The sequence below is a fragment of the Tachysurus fulvidraco genome, chromosome 1 (assembly GCF_022655615.1).
Source record: "Tachysurus fulvidraco isolate hzauxx_2018 chromosome 1, HZAU_PFXX_2.0, whole genome shotgun sequence".
Taxonomy (NCBI): Eukaryota; Metazoa; Chordata; class Actinopteri; order Siluriformes; family Bagridae; genus Tachysurus; species Tachysurus fulvidraco.
The window spans coordinates 9,168,343-9,191,072 of NC_062518.1; the positions used below are offsets into that span (position 1 = coordinate 9,168,343).

General features: G+C 37.3%; 1 protein-coding gene across 3 annotated transcripts in view; it reads left to right on the forward strand.

Moving 5' to 3' along the window:
* The window catches only part of b4galnt4b (beta-1,4-N-acetyl-galactosaminyl transferase 4b), a 95,506-nt gene extending 73,044 nt beyond the window's left edge, over positions 1-22,462 (forward strand). For all 3 annotated transcript variants that reach the window (XM_027136881.2, XM_027136880.2, XM_047806713.1), the window contains 12 exons: positions 5,128-5,194; positions 8,812-8,955; positions 13,545-13,654; positions 13,804-13,904; positions 14,016-14,089; positions 14,401-15,619; positions 16,600-16,949; positions 17,931-18,084; positions 18,285-18,357; positions 18,450-18,603; positions 19,558-19,684; positions 21,424-22,462. In XM_027136881.2, coding sequence (XP_026992682.1) covers positions 5,128-5,194; positions 8,812-8,955; positions 13,545-13,654; positions 13,804-13,904; positions 14,016-14,089; positions 14,401-15,619; positions 16,600-16,949; positions 17,931-18,084; positions 18,285-18,357; positions 18,450-18,603; positions 19,558-19,684; positions 21,424-21,538 — 2,688 coding nt within the window. In that variant the 3' untranslated portion in view covers positions 21,539-22,462. The remainder of the gene's footprint in view (positions 1-5,127; positions 5,195-8,811; positions 8,956-13,544; positions 13,655-13,803; positions 13,905-14,015; positions 14,090-14,400; positions 15,620-16,599; positions 16,950-17,930; positions 18,085-18,284; positions 18,358-18,449; positions 18,604-19,557; positions 19,685-21,423) is intronic.
* Positions 22,463-22,730: the final 268 nt, after the last annotated feature.

Sequence of the window (22,730 nt, forward strand, 5' to 3'; positions counted from 1 at the left end):
ACAGTGGTAATGTAACTGTCGTAAAACAATAGCTTTGTTGGTTTGATTCAGCTACGGTCTGAGTCAAATCTACACTCGAATCATGTCAGACTTTTTAAAACAAATTGTGTTAAACTCAGTTCAATCACGTAGATGATGTACACCTTCGAAGTAAGTAAAGTCAACAAGCTTTGTTTCTTCAGTGTAGAAGGTTTTCCACTAAAATTTCCTTAGATTTAGTGACATGAAGGTCCATATTTTTGCCATGTTTATTACTGAACCAATAAGAGATGCTATGACATTGGGACTTAGTACAAGCTTTCCTCCATACAGCAGTTTAGTGACTAATGGAAATAAAAAAAAAAATGAATGTCCTTTTATAGTGTTTTTTGTTGGATTTTAAAGACCAAAGCACATTAAAGTCTAAAAAATAGGAGCGAGATAAGCACATAACTGAAGTATATAGATTGAAAGGACATGAGGGTGTGTAACGGTTGAAGTGATCAGCCTTCCTCCTGCTGTTCATGTTTCCCCAGGTACCCATCAGGTAGAAAAGAGCTCATCTGTATACACACGGCTCACTTAAGCACTCTGCAATGGTCTGTCTTTGATGAATTATTAATCATAAAGTAAAACACAGCCTGTGCTCTTCTCTCTGAGTGTTTCTCAAACACAGAACAAGTGTGACAGCATTAAGTCAAGGCTGTAGTGAATTAGTTACATTCAGTGACCTCAGACTCCGGTTTCAAGGGCTTTGTAATGCAATTATAAAAGTGAACATTTTTAAAATAAACTAGCTTGTTGGGGGGACAATTAATAAAACACTGGTATCCAGTTTTGTGTTTTGTTAGGGTCTTGTCTTGTCTTGTACCTGCAACCCAATCAGGTGGTCCAGCTCCTCCAGGACAGAGGATATCAGGGAAGTATCAGGAGAAGGGGTTTTACATGAGGAGCGCTGGACAGGGCTGTTGAAGTGCAACAACCCAGCAGAGGGATTGGTTTCTGCTTCATTGTGTGGGGAGGAACAGGATGAGCACTACCAGAGCCTTACAAAATGACCTCTAGCAAGCTACTGGTGTGCATGTTTCTGAACAAACTGTCATAACAGTTATGTGAGGGTAACAGGAGGGCCCGACATCCTCTACTGGGACCTGTGCTTACAGCCCTGCACCATGCAGCTTGATTGGCCTTTGCCAGAGAGCACCAGAATTGGTACATTCTCTATAGTTGTGATAGCAGCACTTAGCTCATGTGGCAGAAATGAAAGAGTCTAGAGAGGCTGGGACATTCTGCTGCCTGCAACATCAACTACTCTAGTTTGGTATGACTAGTTTGGAAGTGTGTCAATGATGGTCTGGGGAGGAAAATCCTTTGAGAGCAACACAAACCCCCACATGCTAGCAAACAGTACCTTTACTGATGTTAGGTACCTCAATGAAATCATTGGAGCTATTGTCAGATCTTAAGCTGGTGCACCATGCCCTAGGTTCTTCCTGAAGTATGACAGTGCCTGGGCTCATGTGACCAGAATGTGTAGACGGTTTCTGGATGACAAAGGCATTGATGCCACTGATTGGCCCTGATGTTAACAAGACGTTCACTCTGGGACGTCAAGTAGCACCACAGATCTCCAGGAGCTCACTGATGCCCTGATCCAGCCACCTCATAAGGAGCATCCCCAGATGTTGTTAGGAATGCATACAGGCATGTGGGGGCCAGAAACACTACTGACTTACATTAAGAGCTGCTGTGATGAAATTCCTGCAATTTTATTTTTTAAATTTTGCCTTAATTTTCAGTGTGATTTTTAACCCAGCCTTCAGTGGGTTGATGATTTTGGTTTTCAGTGACCACTGTCACATAATTTTGTTCTCAACAAATTACACAATGTTTATAAGTAAAGAGTTTCAACTTGAATATTTCATTTATTGAGATCCAATGTGTGATTTAAGATTTCCCATTTTTTCGAACACTGTATGTCTGTTTGGAGAATTTGTCACTTCAAATCAAATGAAATCAAATTTTATTTGTCACATACACATACATACAGAGTACGACATGCAGTGAAATGCTTTTTGCATCTGTCCGGTATTCAAACATAAGGAATGCAATTTGGGATAAAAAATATAACCAAAAGGAGGTAGATAAATAAAAAAGTTTAAACTATATAAAAATAAACTATAGAAAATATGAAAATATGAAAATATAAGTGAAAAATAATGTATATACATATACATAAAGAAACATAAATGCGTATGGTTTTAATTATTGTCCCTTAAAGTGTCCATGTGCAGTATGGTGTGTATAAAGTGTATAAAGTGGTACTGTGCTGTGCAAGTCCAGAGTTAAAGTGACAGTCCAGAGTTAAAGTGTCAGTGCAAAAAAAATAAATAGTGAACAACTGCCTATAGCTTTTTGAGCAGCTCAGAGAAACTCAGGTTATTTGCTTCCCACAGAGAATAAACAACACCCAGATGATCCTCACACAATGTCTGTAGGACCCCAGCTCTCAGAACAAATTATTTACTTTCTCTAGTAAGGAAAAAGGCTAAACGCTGTGGCACATGCACGTCAGAGTTCAGAGCAAAAAGCAAAGCTACAGTAGAAGTGTTTCTGCTTTAGGTCTATTTTGTCTCCATTAAAAATTGTCGATGCCTTGTAGGAGTTGGTTCAAAGACATGTGGCATGAATAAATTCATAAAGTTTCACTGTCAAAGGAGAATTTGGAGCCTTTCTCTACAAGTACGTTAATCATCGGGGGCTTTTCTTGAACTCGCTGTCTCTTGCCAAAAATATATTCAAAAAAAATTTTTTTTAAGAAAGAAAGCCCTTAATTAGGCATGGTGAACAAGGGAAATCATTTATTCATCAAAGTCCTAAATTAGTAGTGCAGCATGTGAATATATCTTTTTTTGCATGGCATTCACCAACAGTAGCTACTGAATTCTTAGGGAAAATGTTCCTGTTTCTTTTAACATGAATGTTCGTGTTCTGTGTGTTTGTTATTCATGTCAGTGGTGCTGCAGCTCAAATTTGAAACGATTGTCAGGTTTTTTTGTTGGTCAACAACTTAATAATTCACGTCTAAAGTAACATCACCAGAATTTATTTGGTATGATCTATCTAGTGAGCTTCATTAGGACAGTTGCAGGTGTTCAACATAATAACATAATATTAGAACTTGTCTGAAGCAACTTCATTCAGAAAGAGTGTGAGAGAGACAGACAGACAGAGAGAGAGAGAGAGAGAGAGAGAGAGAGAGAGAGAGAGAGAGACCCAGGAAAGCAGCGAATGATGAAATGAGACTGTTGCTGAAGCAATGCATGCAGAGAGAAGAAAGCACACATGCTGTGCATGCTGTGGATTGGCATATTTGTAGGCTTCCTATTTGTCCGATATTATTTGAAACAATCAAGATTACAATAAGTAGTCTAAGCTCCTCTCCTATCTTTCCTTTTATACAGTAACTCTACCCATTCCTGATGTCTCAGGGTATTATTTCTGACACCAGTTTGAGATTCTTTTTCTCTAATTTGCATTCGTTTTTTGTTTCTTAAACCCATTACCTGTTCCAGACTCACGTTCCACACACTTACACATCTATGTTACTAAACATCCTCATTACTGAAAAATTTAAGGGATATCCTACAATAACAGCACCTTTGTCCGTTGTTAACACCATACGTGTGCAAAATTTGCGATAGTTAGACAACTTAGCACTACAGTATATGCAGATTTGTATCAGTATGTGTATCCCAGATCCTGCCATTGTGCAGTAGTAGCACATCGATTCCCGAAAGGCACAACTGACCTTGAAATGTATAGGCAGAAGTGTGGAGGGAATACTGAATATACCGAACCATATGGGGGTGAAAGTGCATGCATGTGTCTGTGTAGTGGAGCGATAAACAACACTGTTATACCATTTGAATATGTAGTAGCTTTTATTCAGCATTTCTTCATTTGAAATAAATGACAGTTATTTATGAATTGTTGTTTGCTATGGTTTTTTTATAGCATGGTTGCTATTTTAACTATGGGAACAATTTTTATTACATATCTATTTAACCACAGTTACACTATGATATCCTATGTTGACTATGGTTGTTATTGACATCACCATGGTTTACAATGGTAAGATTATTTTCACTAGGTTTCTATTATAAAGTGCAGTAAGAAAAACCTGGACACCTTATGCAAGGACCTGCTACAAAAAGCTTCAACTATAACACAACAGGGACAAGATAGATAGACATAGACAAATAAATCATGGACTAAGACTGAACAGGTGAACACAAAAAGGCAACAAACCAATAACAGAATAGGCCAGAGACGTGCTCATCACCTTCATAACTATGACACTAAAGGGAAATATTTATATCTATTTTGATATCTATATGAGGGAAAATTGGATTAAAATTTTATATAGAAGGAAGTGCCATAGTTTTGGCCACTATGAGAGCTATGAAGTGCTTCTGATGATGGCTGAATGTTTGCATTATCTTTGCATATATTCAACCATCATCAAGAAGCACTTTATCCTACTGTATTCAGTCTCGCAGTGGATTTAAATCATATCCCAGGAACCCTGGAAATTAGATGGGAATACATGGCATTATGCATACACACATATTTATATTTGCACCTACTAGCAATTTAGCATAGCCAATCCAAATAGCTAGCAAGTTTTATAGTATTTAGGTTAAAGTCCTAAAACCAGGACAAGCGAAGATTTAACAGTTTGTAAGACTGTCATTACTTATTTTTTCACTTCTTTTTCAGTAGTCTCATTATATCACATCCATTACAATGCATTAAAGGAAGTGTAATACTAATAGAAATGTTAAAGACGTTTGTCTGAGTAAGAGTGTGTCTGTTTCTGTATGTGTATGTGAAGGCTACATCTTGTGGCAGTGTAATTAGAGTTTTTTGTTCTGGTAAATGACCTGTCTTGTGCAATCACGGCAGGGCTAAGAAGATGTGATGTAGTAATTGCATGTCCTCTTTAGAAGAATTGCAGCCTGTCTATCTAACAGCTATTTTAAAGTGGCAGAGCCATCGCTGATCACCTCATGGACTAAAGCAATAATGGACCCCAGACATTTCTGTCTTCTCATCAGCTTCTCCTACTTTCCTTTTCTCTTTCAGTGGAGACCCTTTCTGCCTGGCTTGAAGTACGATGTCATAGACTCAGCCTACATCTCCTTGTATACGGGTAATTACATCTTCATTTTTCAAATGGAGTCACAGACGCTGAGATATATTAGTGCCTTAGCTGTGTTCTAAATGCCATACCTGTACTTGTATGACATACTGTATTCCACCAAAAACTGTATACTATACTCACTGGTATATGCAGTAGCTAAATAGGAAGAAATTGTCATGTAACTATTTGTCATTCAAATGCACTTCTGGAGGGATTTACTTCAAAATGTCAGTATTCCTTCATTTTTTATAACGCTGTGATTCATGATATGGTGACATTTAGTGGCTAAATTCAGGATTATACAATAAGGCTTTATGGCGGTGAGGAACTATGTTATCTTTAATTTTGAAATAGGTGTGCAATGTAAATGAAGTGTCAAAGCTAACACAAAGAGAATTAGTAATAACCCTATAATTTTTTGTATTAAGTAGTAGCTTTCCATCCTGCAAGTAGATGAAATCTTTATAAACATCCCACTAGCTCAGGCTGTACATTATACATCTTGGAATTGTGTGCCATTATTTTGATATGGTGGCATCTGTAGTAATAGGGATAACAAAAAACGTTGATAGCATTGTGTTGTGAACCTTTGACTCAACATCAACCAGGACTGGGAAAGTGGTCAGGGTAATGCTGCAAGAAAATCAGTTCCAGATTGGTTACAAGAGATATGTAGCTGGCAAAGATGTTCATCTAAAGCATACTGCCAAAGCAACATTGTAGTGGTTCAATTCTAAGAACCTGAATGTGTTAAAGTATCCTAGTCAAAGAGCAGAACTCTGACTGATCCAACAGTCTATCTAGTCTGACTTTTGCAAAGAGAAATAGGCAAAAGTATCAGGATCCGGATATGCAAAGCTCCTAAAAAACATATCCCAAAAGACTTGAAGCCAATGGAGCCATAGTCCAAAAAGTATGCTACCAATGTTTATTTATATCTGTCTGAAAGTCATTCATAACTACCAATTTAATCAGACCATATCTCCCAATTAAAAATATCACATTTCTGTTTTCTGTTATACTTCGAACACAATTCCAACACAATCTAAATAACAAAACAGGGGATTTTACATATTCACAGAAGCAAAACAAATGCTAATTTACGTTCTGCATTAATTTTTCCCCCAGAGTTGAGATTTATTTATTTATTTTTTTTTTTTTAATTTTCAGAGTTGAGAAGTTCAGCTTCGAAAAAATAAATCCCCACTTGTTTTGAGCATTAAATTCTCTAAATACTCTGGAAATCTTTCTGTGGAGAAATTCAACTCACAAAAATCAATGAGACAAACAATGTCATGATTTGAATCTCTAATTTCATAGCACTTGCAATCACTTTCAATGGTAATCACCCAGTTGGGTTGCTTTCATGTCCTTCCACTTTGTCTTATCTGCATTCACACATGTTTGCACCCACAGCCCCTTATATTAGCCTCCATTGGAAAGGAAAGGGACATTCATTCACACATGCTTTTACCACGAAGTGTGTCTGCCCACGTTCTAGCTTTTGCTTCATTTATAAATTTTTAGGCTAAAGCGCTTTTTCCTTTTAATCCTTGCTATAGTTAACAAGCTGAGGGAGAGAGGGACGTACATTAGAGAACACAGCCTGGCCGCCCCCGTTCACCCAGAGAATACAGTGCAAAGTGTAATACGCTGTCCCAATCATTAATCACCCAGACTACTCTGTCAGAGAGGAACACACAGAAAACCCACACACATTTAAACACACACACACTTGCAAACTTGAGCCAATCGATGCAACTAATTAAAGTGTGTTTTCACCACTGGCCAGTCAAACAGACACTTGTGAGAGTTCACATAAAGCTGCAAGATAAAACTTAATGAAGAGATAGCACACACGCACATGCTCACTCAAACAGCTGGGTGTGCATATATGTGTGTGAGCAGTTAATATGCTGAGAGTGATACATACTGCTACTGCATTATGTAGTGCTGTCAGCTGTCAAACATCACGGAAATGTCTAGGTCTCTTTCTCTGTCTTTTTATCTGCTTCATTTACAATTCCAGTACACAGTACAAGATCACAAACACACAGACACACACAAAACATACAATCCCACATCTGATCAATATGTCTAATTAAAGTGTGTTTTCATTACTGCCCATTCAGACAGACACTTGTGAAAGTAGTGTTAGCAGAAAAAAAACTTTATAAATGTGTGTGTGCGTGTGTCCCAGTGCACTATAGGCACTCATGCTGTGGAGGCCTCTTAGAGCCTCTATTTTAAATGAAATCTGAGTTCACTGAGGGAACCACTTTTTTTTTGTAATACAACAACAAAATTGGCATCAAAATGAGAATGCAATTAATAGACAAAAATATAAAACAAATAAAATAGCTAAAAAAATGTGTGAAATTTACAATATCAGGTTTTCCCCAATGCAAACCAAATATAATTAATTGTATTAATAAATGTACAGTATTTTAGTAAATTCTTTGTATTTGTATGTTATACAGTATTGTGTGTATTTACCAATGTATAGCACTGTGTCAGGTGGCTGAGATGAATGCGGATGCAGGTGAAATATTTTATTACAAAATCTGGTAGACAGATTATAGAGCAAAGGTAGAATCAGAAACAGACAGAATGCCAGTTGATTAAAAAAGACATGATATGAAGCAGTATCCAATGTGAAGCAATAACAAGACCTGGGTAATCAGACACAATGAACAAGACCTGGCACATAAGATAAAATAAATTGAACATTACATGACTCCAGGTGTATGGAACCAGTAATTGGGTGACTGGGAATGTGACAGTAAGTGTGGGAGCTGGGAACTGGAGTTCACAATGGACATGTCTGCAAGCCTTGAAACAGTGTGGGAACTGGATTTTGACACTGATTCCAACATTGTCATGACACACAATTCTAATGCAGAAAAATCTCTCTCACACACACACACGGCTGTGCGACTTTTCTCTACTATACATTATCTCCCAGCATCATGTGTAGCAAAACCAGTTTCACTATGATACACAGGCAGTAAAAAATCCTAAAAACCCCAAAACTTAACCGAATTACAGAAAATGAAGTTATAATGTTTCTGTCTTTCTATGCTCAAGTGAAGTCTTTTTTGATCTGATTGTGTTCATTTCCATATGATATACGAAATTTGGTCCATTGATCACACAGTGTGCTTACCCATATCCTCCCTCATTTTTCTTTTTCTCCTCATTGCTGTCTTATTGCCTGTATTACCACTCTGTTATTATCTCACATTGCAAGACTGAGAAAGTTGTTCTCTGATTTTCTCCTGAATATGCAGTGTTTCTAAGTACTTCTCTGGTTAATGATTGGCCTGTGAATTCTCTTAGCATTTCTTTAATTCCAGTCCTTGGATGCACTCAACAATATTAGCCCATACTTGCGTACTGTGTCTGCCTTTATATACAGTATTACATTTATCTGCACGACAGGACACGATAGATCCTGACAGTTTGTATTAAGTGCAGTATTATGGTTGCCTTTCTCGCAGTTCTTGCTTGAGTTGATCTCAGTGACCTACACTGTCATCTTTCATCCCCCAAGCTGTTGCTCATGTGTGTGACGTTGACTGCATGACCCTTTTCTCACTTTTCTCTCTCGTTCTCTCTCACCTCAGACGAGTCCAGTCTGAAGATGAACAGTGTGAAACACATCCCTCAGACCTTGGCCAGCTACACACACACTCTGCAGGAGGTCCACAGTTCACACACACATGCTGCAGACATGCTCAGACCAGACCCACGCGACACATTCTACAAGAGTGGGTACTCCTGTGTGTGTGTGTGTGTGTGTGTGTGTGTGTGTGTGTGTGTGTGTGTGTGTGTGTGTGTGTGTGTGTGTATGTGTTTGTGTGTGTGTGTGTGTGTGTGTAGATTTTTGAAAAATGTTTTTTTTCTTAATCAGATTACGTCAAATATACCTTAGCAAGCCAGTTAGCAATATTGCTATACTGTCTATACCTCAGCTAGTTAATTTCAGGCTTGTTTATATTTTGTCTGGTTTGAACTTAAATATACTCCACATCCAGACAAAACAGAGCAGTTCAATGTAGAAACCATACAAAATGAAATTAAGTTTTACAGAATCATGCTGTCAATCATTTTGAATTAAAAGTATATTTCTGTAAAAACTTCAGTTCGTTGTTCTATATAAAAATGATTTATGGAGAAAAAAGGAAAACAGGAAACAGCGTTACTGTAAAAGTAAAACTTCACAATTTAATTTCTGGTAGTTGTATATCAGGTTGATAAAGAGGGATATTTTAATGGTAAATGTGTTACTTGGCTTCAGTTTCAGTCTGATGCTAATTGTGTGGAAATTGTTAGCATCTGATCTGTCCTTCAGATCTACAGTATGGCTATAGCCTTGTATTTTCAAAGAAAACATTTTTAGAAGTCTTTCAGAGCTAAATCCTGGAAAACGTTGTCTCCTATCTTAAATATTCCGATTTTGAAGTCTACGTACTAAATCTTTTGTTTGTTTTCTGAGTAAAGGTTGCATTTCTGTAGTAAGTACTGTATAGTCAAAAGGGTAACGATATTCTGTGGCCATTGTAGTAGTCTGTATCAGGTTCCAGTGTTCTGTATGCAGAAGGAAGGACAATCTGTCGTCTGCATTATGTCAGAACCAATGCTGGAATCCCCTGGCAGTTTCAAAATGTTTCGTTAGAGTCTTGATCACAGCTCGTTCTGGGACGAAACTGTCTTCACGTTCTAGGCTGTCGAGGTGGCACGATGTGGTCCCCAGAGCATCCAGTGTATCTTCTTCTGCTTTTATTCTTTCTGCTGCAACATTGTGAAAGCACTCAGTTGTTTTCCATTGTTCTTTGCAGCCATATCTGCTGTTAGCTTCATTCTTCAATGCAGCCATGAAGCACCAGAGCACCATTTGTAGATTTCCTGTGGATCTAAAAAGGCCATGTGTCTTGCAGTTATACATTCAGTAATGGCCATGAGTAAAATGTTAGAACTATCATCACCCATCAGCACTACCTTTAACACACTCACTGAGACAGTGCTGGTTTTAACAACAATACAATGCACTTCCTCAACTACTTCACAGGACACGAATGAAAAAGATGATGCACTTGACATAATTATGGCCTATTTTAGATTGTAAGTGTGAGCTCACAGTCACAAGGTGACAACTTTGCTATTAGCTCTTAGCAAACACAACAAATGGATGAAAAACAAGTCATACACTAAAATAAGATTTAAGATAAAATGTTACGTTTTGTCATCAACAAAATATTAGACGTTTATAAATAAAACACGATTTCAATCTCGTTTCCTATAGGAACAACAATTATAATACGGTATTTAAATTTAGCCACTTTAAACTACTCTTGTAGAACAGCAGTTATGGGCCTGTTGTAAAACACCAGTGTGTTGGTTTGATTCTAAGCACAGGAGTAAGATCTGATTATTTTAGGTATTTTTTTTTTTAGCTATTTTAGCTCAGGTGTAAACTATTTTATTTAACTGCGCTTTGATAATACAGTTGCAAATTATGTTGTATCTACAAAATAATTAATTGTGTTAATGATAGACAATTCAATCATGGCGAAACGATTCACGCATTAGAATGAAGTAATTTGTGGAAAAAAAGCGTTTGTCTTTATCTTTATTATATACACTTTAACATCTGAATTCCTGAAACTGGATTATATGATTGTAAGGTCCTGTGAATTCAGCATTATCACACTGTTTGTTGGCAGTAAATGACACATTGATGTTGAATTATATTATTAAAAACTGATCATTTGAACTGGTTCTGTTATTAATGAATGACAAATTGAAAGTGTTTATTAGGACTCAGATATTTGGACTCAGATATTTGTTGTATACCTGTATGAGTGTTTATGCTCACTGTTGACAGGCAGGTAACCTTTCTATCTGACAGGTTGCACACTGTCCTTGCTGAATTTTTATTTCTGTTTCATCAGTGGACACACTGTGTCTTGTGCATGATGGTTTGCTTTGGTGCTGATTTACATGATCATGACTGCAAGTCTGCATACTAACTCTAGCCGTCTGATTCAGATTTATTTTAACCTATAGATGATGGAGCCTGTAAAATGAGATTGTCTGTGTCTGACTACATACTAATGCAGGCTTGGCTGTGGGTTATGGCTAGGTGCATGCAGTATAATTAGTTTTCTAAAGTTAAACGGTTTATCATGTTTATACTGATTTCACTTTCACCTTTCTGTACTAATTATTATTGCATCTTGAGTCACCTTTTTTTTTAAGGTAAAACCAAAACTAAAGTTTTAGAATGTACCTGGTTGCCCTTATTCAGCCCTTATGAAACCACATGGATTTATGTATGACATCAAAACAGGTGCCACTTTGAATGCAAACTAAAAATTAATTTGTTTTATCTGAATGGAATAAGGCTGCCTGAACTATTTTTGCTCACTAGTTCCTTATTTCTATTTCATTTGCATATGCAACCCTCAGATGCACACTGTGAATCATTTAAATGAAACATGCCTTAATTTATGGAGCTGTTGCAATAGGTAAAAGGAATAAAGGAAAATCATGCAGCAGGCTAACCGAGATTCAATGAAGATTGTCAGAAGCTGCAGGCAGGTTGATGTAATAGCAAGCATGAGTATATTAAATCCCACATCAGCAGGCAGATTTGTAATCGGAAAACAGGCAGAGGTCAAATCGATCAAACAAACAGAACAGCGCAGCAAAACCGGATCAAAAATGGACAACCTAAAGAACATGTTAAATCAGGAAATCTATTAGGGAATAACGCTCAGAGTTGGAAAAAAAAAAGAGTCCAAAAAAATTTGACGTGATTAAGAATTTCTTTTCAGAGCTTCTACAAATAAAAAGACAGTTATGCTACTTTAAAAAAAAGCAGTTTTCCATCACCTGTAGTTATATAAGTGTTATAGAGTTGGTAAAAAAATTATGTTTAAAGAAAAAAAAAATCTTCACACTTCTTAGAAAGCTCTGTATGGTGCTTTTTGGATACAAATGAAGCTTTTTCTAAACTGAATGATTAATTAATGAATAAATTACTTGAAACCTATTTGTCAAAATTGATTAATACCCTGTTGAAAATAAACCTTGTTATATTGTTAGGATGATAATAGGGTATTCTAAAATTTACACACAGATTTAAGTGCTGATTTTATGAAAAGAAAATGCAGATTTGATGAATAAAAGCCGGTGTGTGTAAAATTTTCTGGCACCATGTGCTCATGGCAGAGTGCAAAAAAAGATGACAGAAGAAAGACACTGATTAAAAACAACTTCTTCTTTCTGATCCAAACCTTTTAGCATGTTTATTTCACCAATTTACAACCAGGTTATAATATTCTAAAGAAAATTGCCCTTATTTTTCAATGAAATTGTGCAGAAAGGAGCAGTGATTTGAGTGTAAGGCATGACGTACAGTATGAAGTATGAACAAGTCTGCATCTGATACATGAAACGGTCATTTGAGCGCAATGATGAATCAGATTTTGCTGCATGGGCTTCAGCTCCCACCCACTAGTCCTGTATTTGCATGTTATATGTTTATATTTACATAAATTACACTGTTGTTGCGATAGTGAGGCAAATATAAGGAGAGCATTCAGCAGGCTAACCAGATTTGAGGAGGGAAAGACGTTTAAAATGAAAAATCAAAAGATAACATTTCAGTAAATATAACCTAAGTGCTTTTGTATGAGATGTAGTGCTCTGATTTCTAGAAAGCTGGAAGTTTCTAGATGTTTCTGATATGCAAATACAGATAATAGTCAACTGAAGGACTAACGAGCTGATAAAAATCCATGTCTCATCATTCTGATTAACACTATCCAATTTTCCAAATGTAAGAGATTCCTGTATATACAAATGTGATTATCAAAATTATTCACAGATGATTATTTACCTACTCTGTTTATTATATATTCTCACCTGAATATACTGATACTAATTCTGACTTATTGATTGATTGATTGATTGATTGATTGATTGATTGATTGATTGATTGAATATTAGTCTCATATTTTCACCATTGAATTTACTCCAAAACTGCTGATTGTACATATTTGCAAACAAACATTATGAAAATGTGTTCTCTAATTTAACCCTTATATTTAATACTTAAGCTAAAACCAGATGTTTTCCTGTCTTCATATATAAAGGATGTATGTGATGTTGATCCAGATTACAGATTAAATGACACCAGCAATTCAGTAAAACCGTATATTCATGAATTACTTAAATAAAGCTTTGCTATAACAATTTGCAGCATTGTTACAGCAGTGTCCAGCGGCTGAGCATGCTGTATTTAACATTAGGGTTTACTGAATTAACTTTAATATATTTTATCCTGTCTTAGTTCCTATGATGGATCATTCCAGGTTGGAGAAGGTGCTGCCATCTTGTGTTTACTCTCCAACTTATGTAGTGAGAGATTTCCCCATCGCACGCTACCAGGGTCTGCAGTTTGTGAGTAGAACTGATGCACCATATGAGCTGGATTTATTTCAAATATATTATGTTCTGATGCAGATTTTTGTTACAGTCAGAAACCACTGCCCCCATTGGACATTATTAATGTTACAATCAAGGTTTTTTTTCCCTAATCATTCTTTTAGGTATATCTGTCCTACGTCTATCCAAACGATTTCACCAGACTCACACATATGGAAAGAGAGAACAAATGCTTCTACAGGGAATCTCCGGTGTACCTGGAAAAGTATGGCTGACCATTTAACAGATTCATTACATCATATTATATTACTTTTAACATCGTCTTTAAGTTTATGACTGATCTTAAAAAGTTTCACCTTGTACTTTGTCTAAACAGGTTTGGCTTTTATAAATACATGAAGATGGATGAAGAGAATGACGACAGGCCTCTTTTCTTTCCAAATCCTGATGGTGTGTTGTGACAAACTATGAAGAGAGCATTTAACAGTTGGCTTTTTTTGGTATAGACAAATCACAGCATTGTCAGAGATGAGGATACCACAGCTGTGTTTGTGATAATTGCTAAAAAAAAAAAAAAAGGGTGATTGTGCTTATGAAAAAGTGTGTTAGTAAGATGGCAGAAAGGAAGTACTGATGCTGCATCGAGATTGATGTCCTATTAGTTAAGGCGTGTCTTGGCTCTTTCAGTGTTTTGCACATTTTACAGATCAATGAAATTTGTCTCATGACCCTCAAGCATTCCTTTTCTTATTTTTCTTCAGATTTTCTAGAAGAAGAAGAGATTGTAGATCTAGAGGAAGACTTGGTCAATTCAAACCACAATCCAGTTCGGAAGACAAGTAACACCAGTTTGTCTGATCAGCTCTCCAGTTTTACATTTAGCACAATCTCTAATAAGGACCAAACAGGCAGAGACTCAAAAGGTCATGTTTCGACCCAAGAACGAGCATACTCACATTTCAAACCGAAACAAGCCAGAAGAAGGATTAAAGGAGAGGACCATGGGAGAGATGATGGCTACTATAAACATACTGTACAAGAAGATAACCAGAGAAGAACAGAAAAAGACAGGAAACTGAATCAGCATAGAAGCATTATAGAGGCAAACTCTGAGGCTCTCACAGACCACAGAGAGAATATAGAAGATGGAGACGATGTTACAGTGCAAATACATATACAGCGTTCTTTAAAGTGGGTTCGACTAAGCCCTGTGCAGCAGAGCAACAAGCTCGCTCCTCTAAGGCTTACCAAAACTTCCCTAAAGAATTCCCAGCGATCCCCGCTATACATGCTGGCGAGTCACATTCTGAGCAAACCTGAGTCTCAAGAGAAAGAGGTTAAGTCAAGCAAAATCTACATCACTAAACCTCATCCACCAAAAAGTACTCCGAAGCCACCGGTGGAGATCTTCCCTGGGGTCTTTTTGTATCAAACCGCAAGTGGCAAAAAGCTTGTGGACTTTAGTTCGAGGTGGAAATTCATGAAAAGCCATGATTCCTGGCCAACGTTAGACCATAAATCACCTACACAACAACTGAAGCACAGCTCCTTACTCTCATCTACTGGACAACAAGTGAAAGATTTTCCATCATCCTCCATAACATCAACCATAACAGACCTTACTCCGTCAAGCACCGATCTTACAGGGACGAACTCATCTGATAAAAGACAACCTGTGGAGATCAGGATCACCAAAGCTTCAGGGATGGTGAAGGAGTCGCAGCAGACGGAGGGTGCTGAGCTTAATGATAACGCCACTTCTGAATACAGCTACGAGGACGACGAGCCACGACCTGGCTGGACTGAGGAGGCCATTAACTGGCAGAGAACATTCAGCGTAAACCCGGTGGACTTTGAGCTGCTCAGGTCGGACTGGAACGACCTGAGGTGCAACGTGTCTGGAAATCTGCAGCTGGCCGAGAGCGAGGCACTGGAGGTGATCTCGCAGTACGTAGAACGGATAAACAAGTGCAACGGAGGGTGAGTGTACGTCTTTTTGTGCATTTGTGTTGTTAGCACTGGAAATGCTTCTAGCAATAGAAATGTTTATATATTGGTTTCTGTTGGACACTTTCAATGCAGAAATATAGGTTAGATGATAATACAATCTCTGTTACACAAATGCAAGCAGGAATTTGTTTCATAAATATTCAATAGCAGGCTCTCTTAGCAGGGCATGTAATACAACATTACTGTAATGAGAGGTGCAATCATACTGTATCTTCTGACACCTTCACAAACATGCTGCTCAGTGCTGACTCCTCAGTTTTAGACTTTCCCTCCTACTTATCTTTTTCTCTTATTTACTGTATCTCTCCCTTTTCCTCTCTTTGTCTTTCTCAGTCGTCTTCTGTCTCACAGTTTCAGACTAGGCTCAGATGATCTTTATCGTCCCAGTAACAAGGGAAATGTACTGTACATAAATATAACTGAATATTAAAACCTTTACTTTTAGAAATGGATATATTTTTCTTTCCCAAAAAAGCGGTATATGTTAAAAAGTTTTTAGACATTCCAGGTACTTTGAATAGGTATTTTGAATAGGTGATGACTTTAGTCCAGCTACAATTTTAATCACTTTTTTACTTAAATATATTATGAACATTCAGTTACATTCACACCACCACTCGGACAACAACAATGTAATAATAAGAAGATGAAAAAGAAGAAGAAGAAGATGAAGAAGAAGAAGAAGAAGAAGAAGAAGAAGAAGAAGAAGAAGAAGAAGAAGAAGAAGAAGAAGAAGAAGAAGAAGAATATTATTTAGTGTTCTGGCACCGTATTGTGAGTCTCTACAGTGAACCTTTTTCATGAACATGCTATACTGTATAATGGAAGCTTTCTATTATGTTATTACATATTTCTGAAAGCTGAATGCTCTCTCTCTCTCTCTCTCTCTCTCTCTCTCTCTCTCTCTCTCTCTCTCTCTCTCTCTCTCTCTCTCTCTCTCTATTCCTTAGGATTTACTCCCTCCTCTGTATTGTGAATGTTGAGAAGCGCAGAGATCCAGCACGGGGAAGTCGTTATTTAGTGGAGCTGGAGCTGATGGAGGCAGGGGAAAGAGTGGTACGCCTGTCTGAGTACATCTACTTCCTTCACCAGCGCAGCCGCCATGAAGAAATCATAGAGAGCAGGGAAGTCACCACTCCTTCTGCCCCCGCTGTGCCCTCTAAATCACCAACCAGCAGCAGCTCCAGTTCACAATCTCGGCCCTCAACGTCTTGGAGAGGACACTGGCCAAAGCCGCTGCTCTGTCAGCCTATCATGCTACAGTGGAGGCATGACGTCATGGTGCACATTGTGGTGCCAGGTACAGAAGCTGAAAGTTCTTAGCCGTGCAATTGGGAACTTTTCCTTTCATACTGTGATATCGATCATTCCGAATAGTGCTTCACATGCCTTCAAATTTTCTTGCCATACACACTGCATGAGACATGGCTGTCTGCAGTGAGGTTTACAAAAGAATCATTTAATCACAAATGTCAGGATTTCACTTTCTGTTTTTCTATTCAGTTACCTAGCAACCAAAATGGGCGAATTAATCAACAGCAGACGTGACATTATTTTCAGTCGGACAGTACTTTGTCTCACTTTGTCATAATTGGTCAGCACTCCACATCTGCTGCTTTTAATTTGAATGAAATTCAATCCAGGACAAAATTATTCATCATGTCACAAATCAGGTTCCCTCTCCTCGCCATCCTGTAATCCCTTGCACATTTTTGTGAAACGAATAGACCACAAAATATCTTTGCTTGTATTCAGAGTCGGTTTACAGAAAAATGTTTAAAATAATCAGTCAAATGGATGTGTTTGTGGTAAGTATATGGCTCGAGAGGCTATCACACTTAACTTACTGTTCTATGTTTTTTAGATATAATTTTGATTATTACTTGAAATTGGCAAGTAAAGAGCTATTTAGAAAGAGCTCTATGTTTAAAATGTAGGACTTTATGAAGACATTCAATATTAACATATGTTAAATGATTGAAGTGGCTCACATATAAATTGGGCTAGTTTGACTAAACATCACAAGCTAGAAGTGCTGCCAAGATGGCCATCAGGTTGCTGCCAAAAAAAACTCACCAGTAATCAGTTCATCCAAGTTGGTGTCCTGGGATCTCTGAACTGGATGTACAGGCTCTACAGGATTCTGCTCCTTTCCAAAAAATAATACATAATGCATACAAATATTAGTATTGTTAGACCGGTTACTTTCATAATGAGATTAGTTTGGCATTGCTGTTGTGAAGTGTAGTGTAGCGTGACCTGAGTGTTCTGTCTTTGGCAGTGAAGAACCAGGCACGCTGGGTTCAGCAATTCATCTCTGACATGGAGCTCCTGCACCAAGAGACTAAAGATGAGAACTTTAGCATCATCATTGTGGACTTTGAGAGTGAAGACATGGATGTGGAGCAGGCCCTGAGGGAGAGCACAGTGCCCAGGTGAGCTCCTGCTGAATCTGTGCTACTTACATCAACATCAATCTCCACTCAAACCAGCCGACCATACTGTTGTTTATGTTTTATTATTGAGAGTTCTGCTTTCATATTGTGTGTGTGTGTGTGTGTGTGTGTGTGTGTGTGTGTGTGTGTGTGTGTGTGTGTGTGTGTGTGTGTGTGTGTGTGTGTGTGTGTGACTGCAGGTATGAATATCTGCGACGTGAAGGAAACTTTGAGAGATCTTCTGGACTACAGATGGGGGTGGACACCATAGCAGTAAGCACACATGATACAGACTACACTTCCTTTTCGAATCTGTGATCTTACCATAAATGTTTGTAGATGTCACATTTCTGTGTCCTCCTTAGGACAGCCACAGTATCGTTTTCCTGTGTGATCTTCATATTCACTTCCCCATGAGCATCCTGGAGAGCATCAGGAAGCACTGTGTGGAGGGCAGACTCGCCTTCGCCCCCATTGTCATGAGGCTGGACTGTGGGAGCTCACCGCTGGAGCCAGACGGTACCAATGCGTCTGTGTACAAACTCTCAGAGACATTTTTATTATTAAAATGTTTTCTCAGAAAATAAATATCGATAATTGCTTTGTTTAGGTGAGTAGACAGGGAGTGGAGGGAGAATCTGAATTAAAAGAGGTTTCTGTTCAACTTTGGCATTACTGAGCATTGATTTACAAACTAACATGTTACTGGGCTCATTATATCTTCTTGTGAATAATTTGGATATATTTATCTTTAGTCTAGGGGGCTTGATTGCTTTTTGTGTGTTCAAAGATTGAAATATTCTTTTTGGATTAGTCTTCTAGCGAAGATTATTCATAGATATTATTTAGTTAATTAACTAATTGATTCACTTTGATTAGGTTGTTAGCTTTCTGATTCTTATCTAGCCAGCTACTAATCTACCTGGTTAAATGTGCCTAATTAATCTTTAAAAATCACAGCTGAATATTTTTGTAATGTAACATAAAATATTTTGCTAAGCTAAAATAGTTTGCTAATAAACTGTTTTCTAACATACACTCATAATCTTTTTTACTTTTCACTTTTACATCTTTTTTATTTTTTCCCTTTTTTTCCATTACAATCCGATTAGACAAGAATCTAATCGTATTTTAAGTAAAACATATATAATAATAATGATGATGATGATGATGATGATGATGATGATGATTCTCTATACTCCACTATATTTTACAAAATGTCTATTAAATTGCATTAGATTCTATTTTTTATTATGTGCGTGTGTCCATAGTTAGTTTGTTGTTGGTTCTGTTCGTTGTTGCGAAGAAGGTTTGGGGGAAAACTATTTCAGTGCATTGAATCACATGTATGCAATTTAATATACTGTATATGTGACAGTTAAACATCCTTGAACCTAAAGTAACATCAATGTGTTGTTAGGTGAGAGATTCTTCAGCATGCTTGATGCTTGTTCTTCTTCCCTTCATTTGCAGGTTACTGGGAGGTCAATGGCTTTGGCCTGTTTGGGATTTATAAATCAGATTTTGATAAGATTGGGGGCATGAACACTGAAGAATTTAAGGACCGTTGGGGAGGAGAGGACTGGGAGTTCTTGGACAGGTGAGAAATATTCGAACAATGTTTTATTCCTTTCCATTAAATGTTTTGAATACGTAACCTGAATGTCTTTATGCTGGGATTTTAACTCAGCACTCATTAGCTGATCTGACCTTAACATTCGACTCCAGCGAAGAACAAAATTACACAGTGAATCTTTACAGAGACAGAAGAACAATATGTGAATGTGAATATCATATAGCGATCAAACACATTCACATGAGGTCTAACACAACTAGAGAATATCATGAGAGTCTAAAATGCTTAAGTGCTTGACATTTAAAGCACTGTGTGGTTTAGATCTGATGTATTTCCCTGGTCTGCTTGTTAATCCTAAGGATCACTCAGAGCTCTGTTTTTTTACCAACATAAAAATTGTTGAATAAAACATTAGGAAGAGACCAGAATTATGTATGCATCTTTAAAGCTACATTAAAATTCTAAATTTTTTGTGCTGACCGTCATTGTTCTTATTTTCTTAAATGTTATATTATATATATATTTTTTTAATGATTCAACACAAAGGACAAATTATAATCAAACAAAGAAATAAACAAATAACAAAGGCTCTGTAAATTTCTGATTTAATTGGTATGTTTTGCCCCAGCATTGCATCATGATCAGATGTTTGTTGTTTAGAAATTCTCTCTTATTGTGTACTGTAAATAGATTTATGTAATTTTATAAGGGGGGAGTGGTGGCTTATGGTTTACCCCGTCCAACATGTCCATCGCCTTGTGCCTGAAGTTCCCTGGGATAAGCCTCAGGCTCTATGTGATCCTGTGTAGAATAAGCAGTAGAGACAATCATTCATTCATTCATTCATTTTCTACCACTTATCCGAACTACTCGGGTCACGGGGAGCCTGTGTCTATCTCAGGTGTCATCGGGCATCAAGGCAGGATACACCCTGGACGGAGTGCCAACCCATCGCAGGGCACACACACACTCTCATTCTAGAGACAATCAATGGATGTTATATTAGATACCTAAAATGTCACTCTCTCTTAGTCGATTCAGACTAAGTGGGAGAAAGGAGGATGGTAGCAAAGCTATCATCATTGCTGGAGAACGACTCTCACCCCCTGTATGAAACGGTTCCAGCTCTGAGCAGCTCCTTCAGTGACAGACTGTTACATCCTGTGTCTGAAGGAGCGATACAGACGCTCTTTTCTCCCTGCAGCTATTAGACTTTACAACCAAAGCTGCTCCCAGTGAACCAATCACCAGAATACACACTGTTATTACTGTTTTAACTGCAATAATAAACAATAACAAAGTAACAAAGTATTAAAAACATGTAACATTTTAATATTACCTATGTGCAATATGTCTGTTAGTGTAACTACTTACTCGTGGTCTCTTTTTATACATTTTTGTTTTGTATATACTATATATTATATTATGTCTCTATTCGTTTTTATATATTTGCATTTTCTTACTTTTGCTGCTTTAACAGTGAAATTTCCCCATTGTGGGACGAATAAAGGTATATCTTATCTTATCTTATCTTCCTGCTTTCCTAACTCTTGCTTTTAGCAACCTAAAGATTCTCCACAAGGGGGAGCTGGTTAGCACTAGTACACTCACATTTTTCCTGTATTTAGACATTCTTTTTTATTTCCATTCGTAAACAATAAAATGTCCACAATAAGGAACATCTTGGATTGTCTGACTTTTTAATGTTTGTAATCTACTATAAAAGATCTATAGTGTTTTCTCCTTTCTGTGTCTGCTCTTAGGGTTCTGCAAAATGGCTTGGAGGTTGAGAGACTCAGACTTCGGAACTTTTACCACTACTACCACTCCAAGCGTGGCATGTGGAACACTCCTATAAAGAAACCGAGTCAAGGCTAGCCAGCTGGGACGCTGTGGTCACCTGAGGTTAATCAGATGGAGCAGGTTTGAACCCTTCGAGCTTTCCAGAAGCTGCCTGAAGAGTTCCAAAGCACAGCCTGTCGGCCTTAAATGCAGTCAGTTAACACAGATGTCATATGGTGGAATTGAGAGTCGTGGCATGGAAGAATTTGGATGAAAAGGTTAAATATCATGCACTTTTGTAGTTTCTGAGAATAACTATAAAAAGTGCCAACCATACAGTAGAAGCACACAGAAGAACTTACTCAAGATCTGGACATTATGAACATTATTTGTAATTTGGAGGAGTGAGAGTGCTCAGGTAATATGATGTTAGTATGATGTTTTCATTCATAAGTTAAAGTATTAAAATTATTTAAAAGAAATGGTGCTTACTAACAGAGACTGTATTTTATCTTCAGAAATGGTGTCAACAAAATTGGTGTCCAGCCTATCATACTGGATATCTCTCTCTCTCTCTCTCTCTCTCTCTCTCTCTCTCTCTCTCTCTCTCTCTCTCTCTCTCTCTCTCTCTCTCTCTCTCTCTCTCTCTCTCTCTCTGTATTTCTTTCTCTGTCACACCTCAAAATTAGTAACTGGTTTTCCATAGCACACAGATAATGTTTGTTCTGTAGAAAGGTGCCAAAATGCTGCGTTGCTGCCCTGAATTAGTTCAAATTGTATAATTACTTTCCATTTCAACTTATGGAGGATGTATAAAAAGGCAAACAGTAACAACATAGTGGTCACTGATGCCATGTTTAAAGGATAATTTCTGTGAAATTGTATGTAGAGTATGTAAAGGATGTCAATTTATTTCATATTCTTTTATTTTCTTGTTTTCAAGAATAAATGGAGGAGTAACTCGATTTTGTTTGTAGTGATGCTACATCTCTCCACAAGAAAGCATCTCCAGCATTGCAAACCTTATTCATTTATTAATCTTTTATTTATTTATTTATTTATTTATTTATTTATTTATTTATTTATTTATTTATTTATTATTTTTATTTTTTTATGAAAAAAAAAAACAACTATTAATAAGTCAGAGCAGAATAATTACAATAAACGGAAAATGAAATGTAAAATAAATCATTTTAAGCCATGGTATCGTACACCTGTATTTTTCGGCCGCATGTGCACAAACATTATGATCCACAGTGGAATCTTACAGCTCATATTCCATCATATT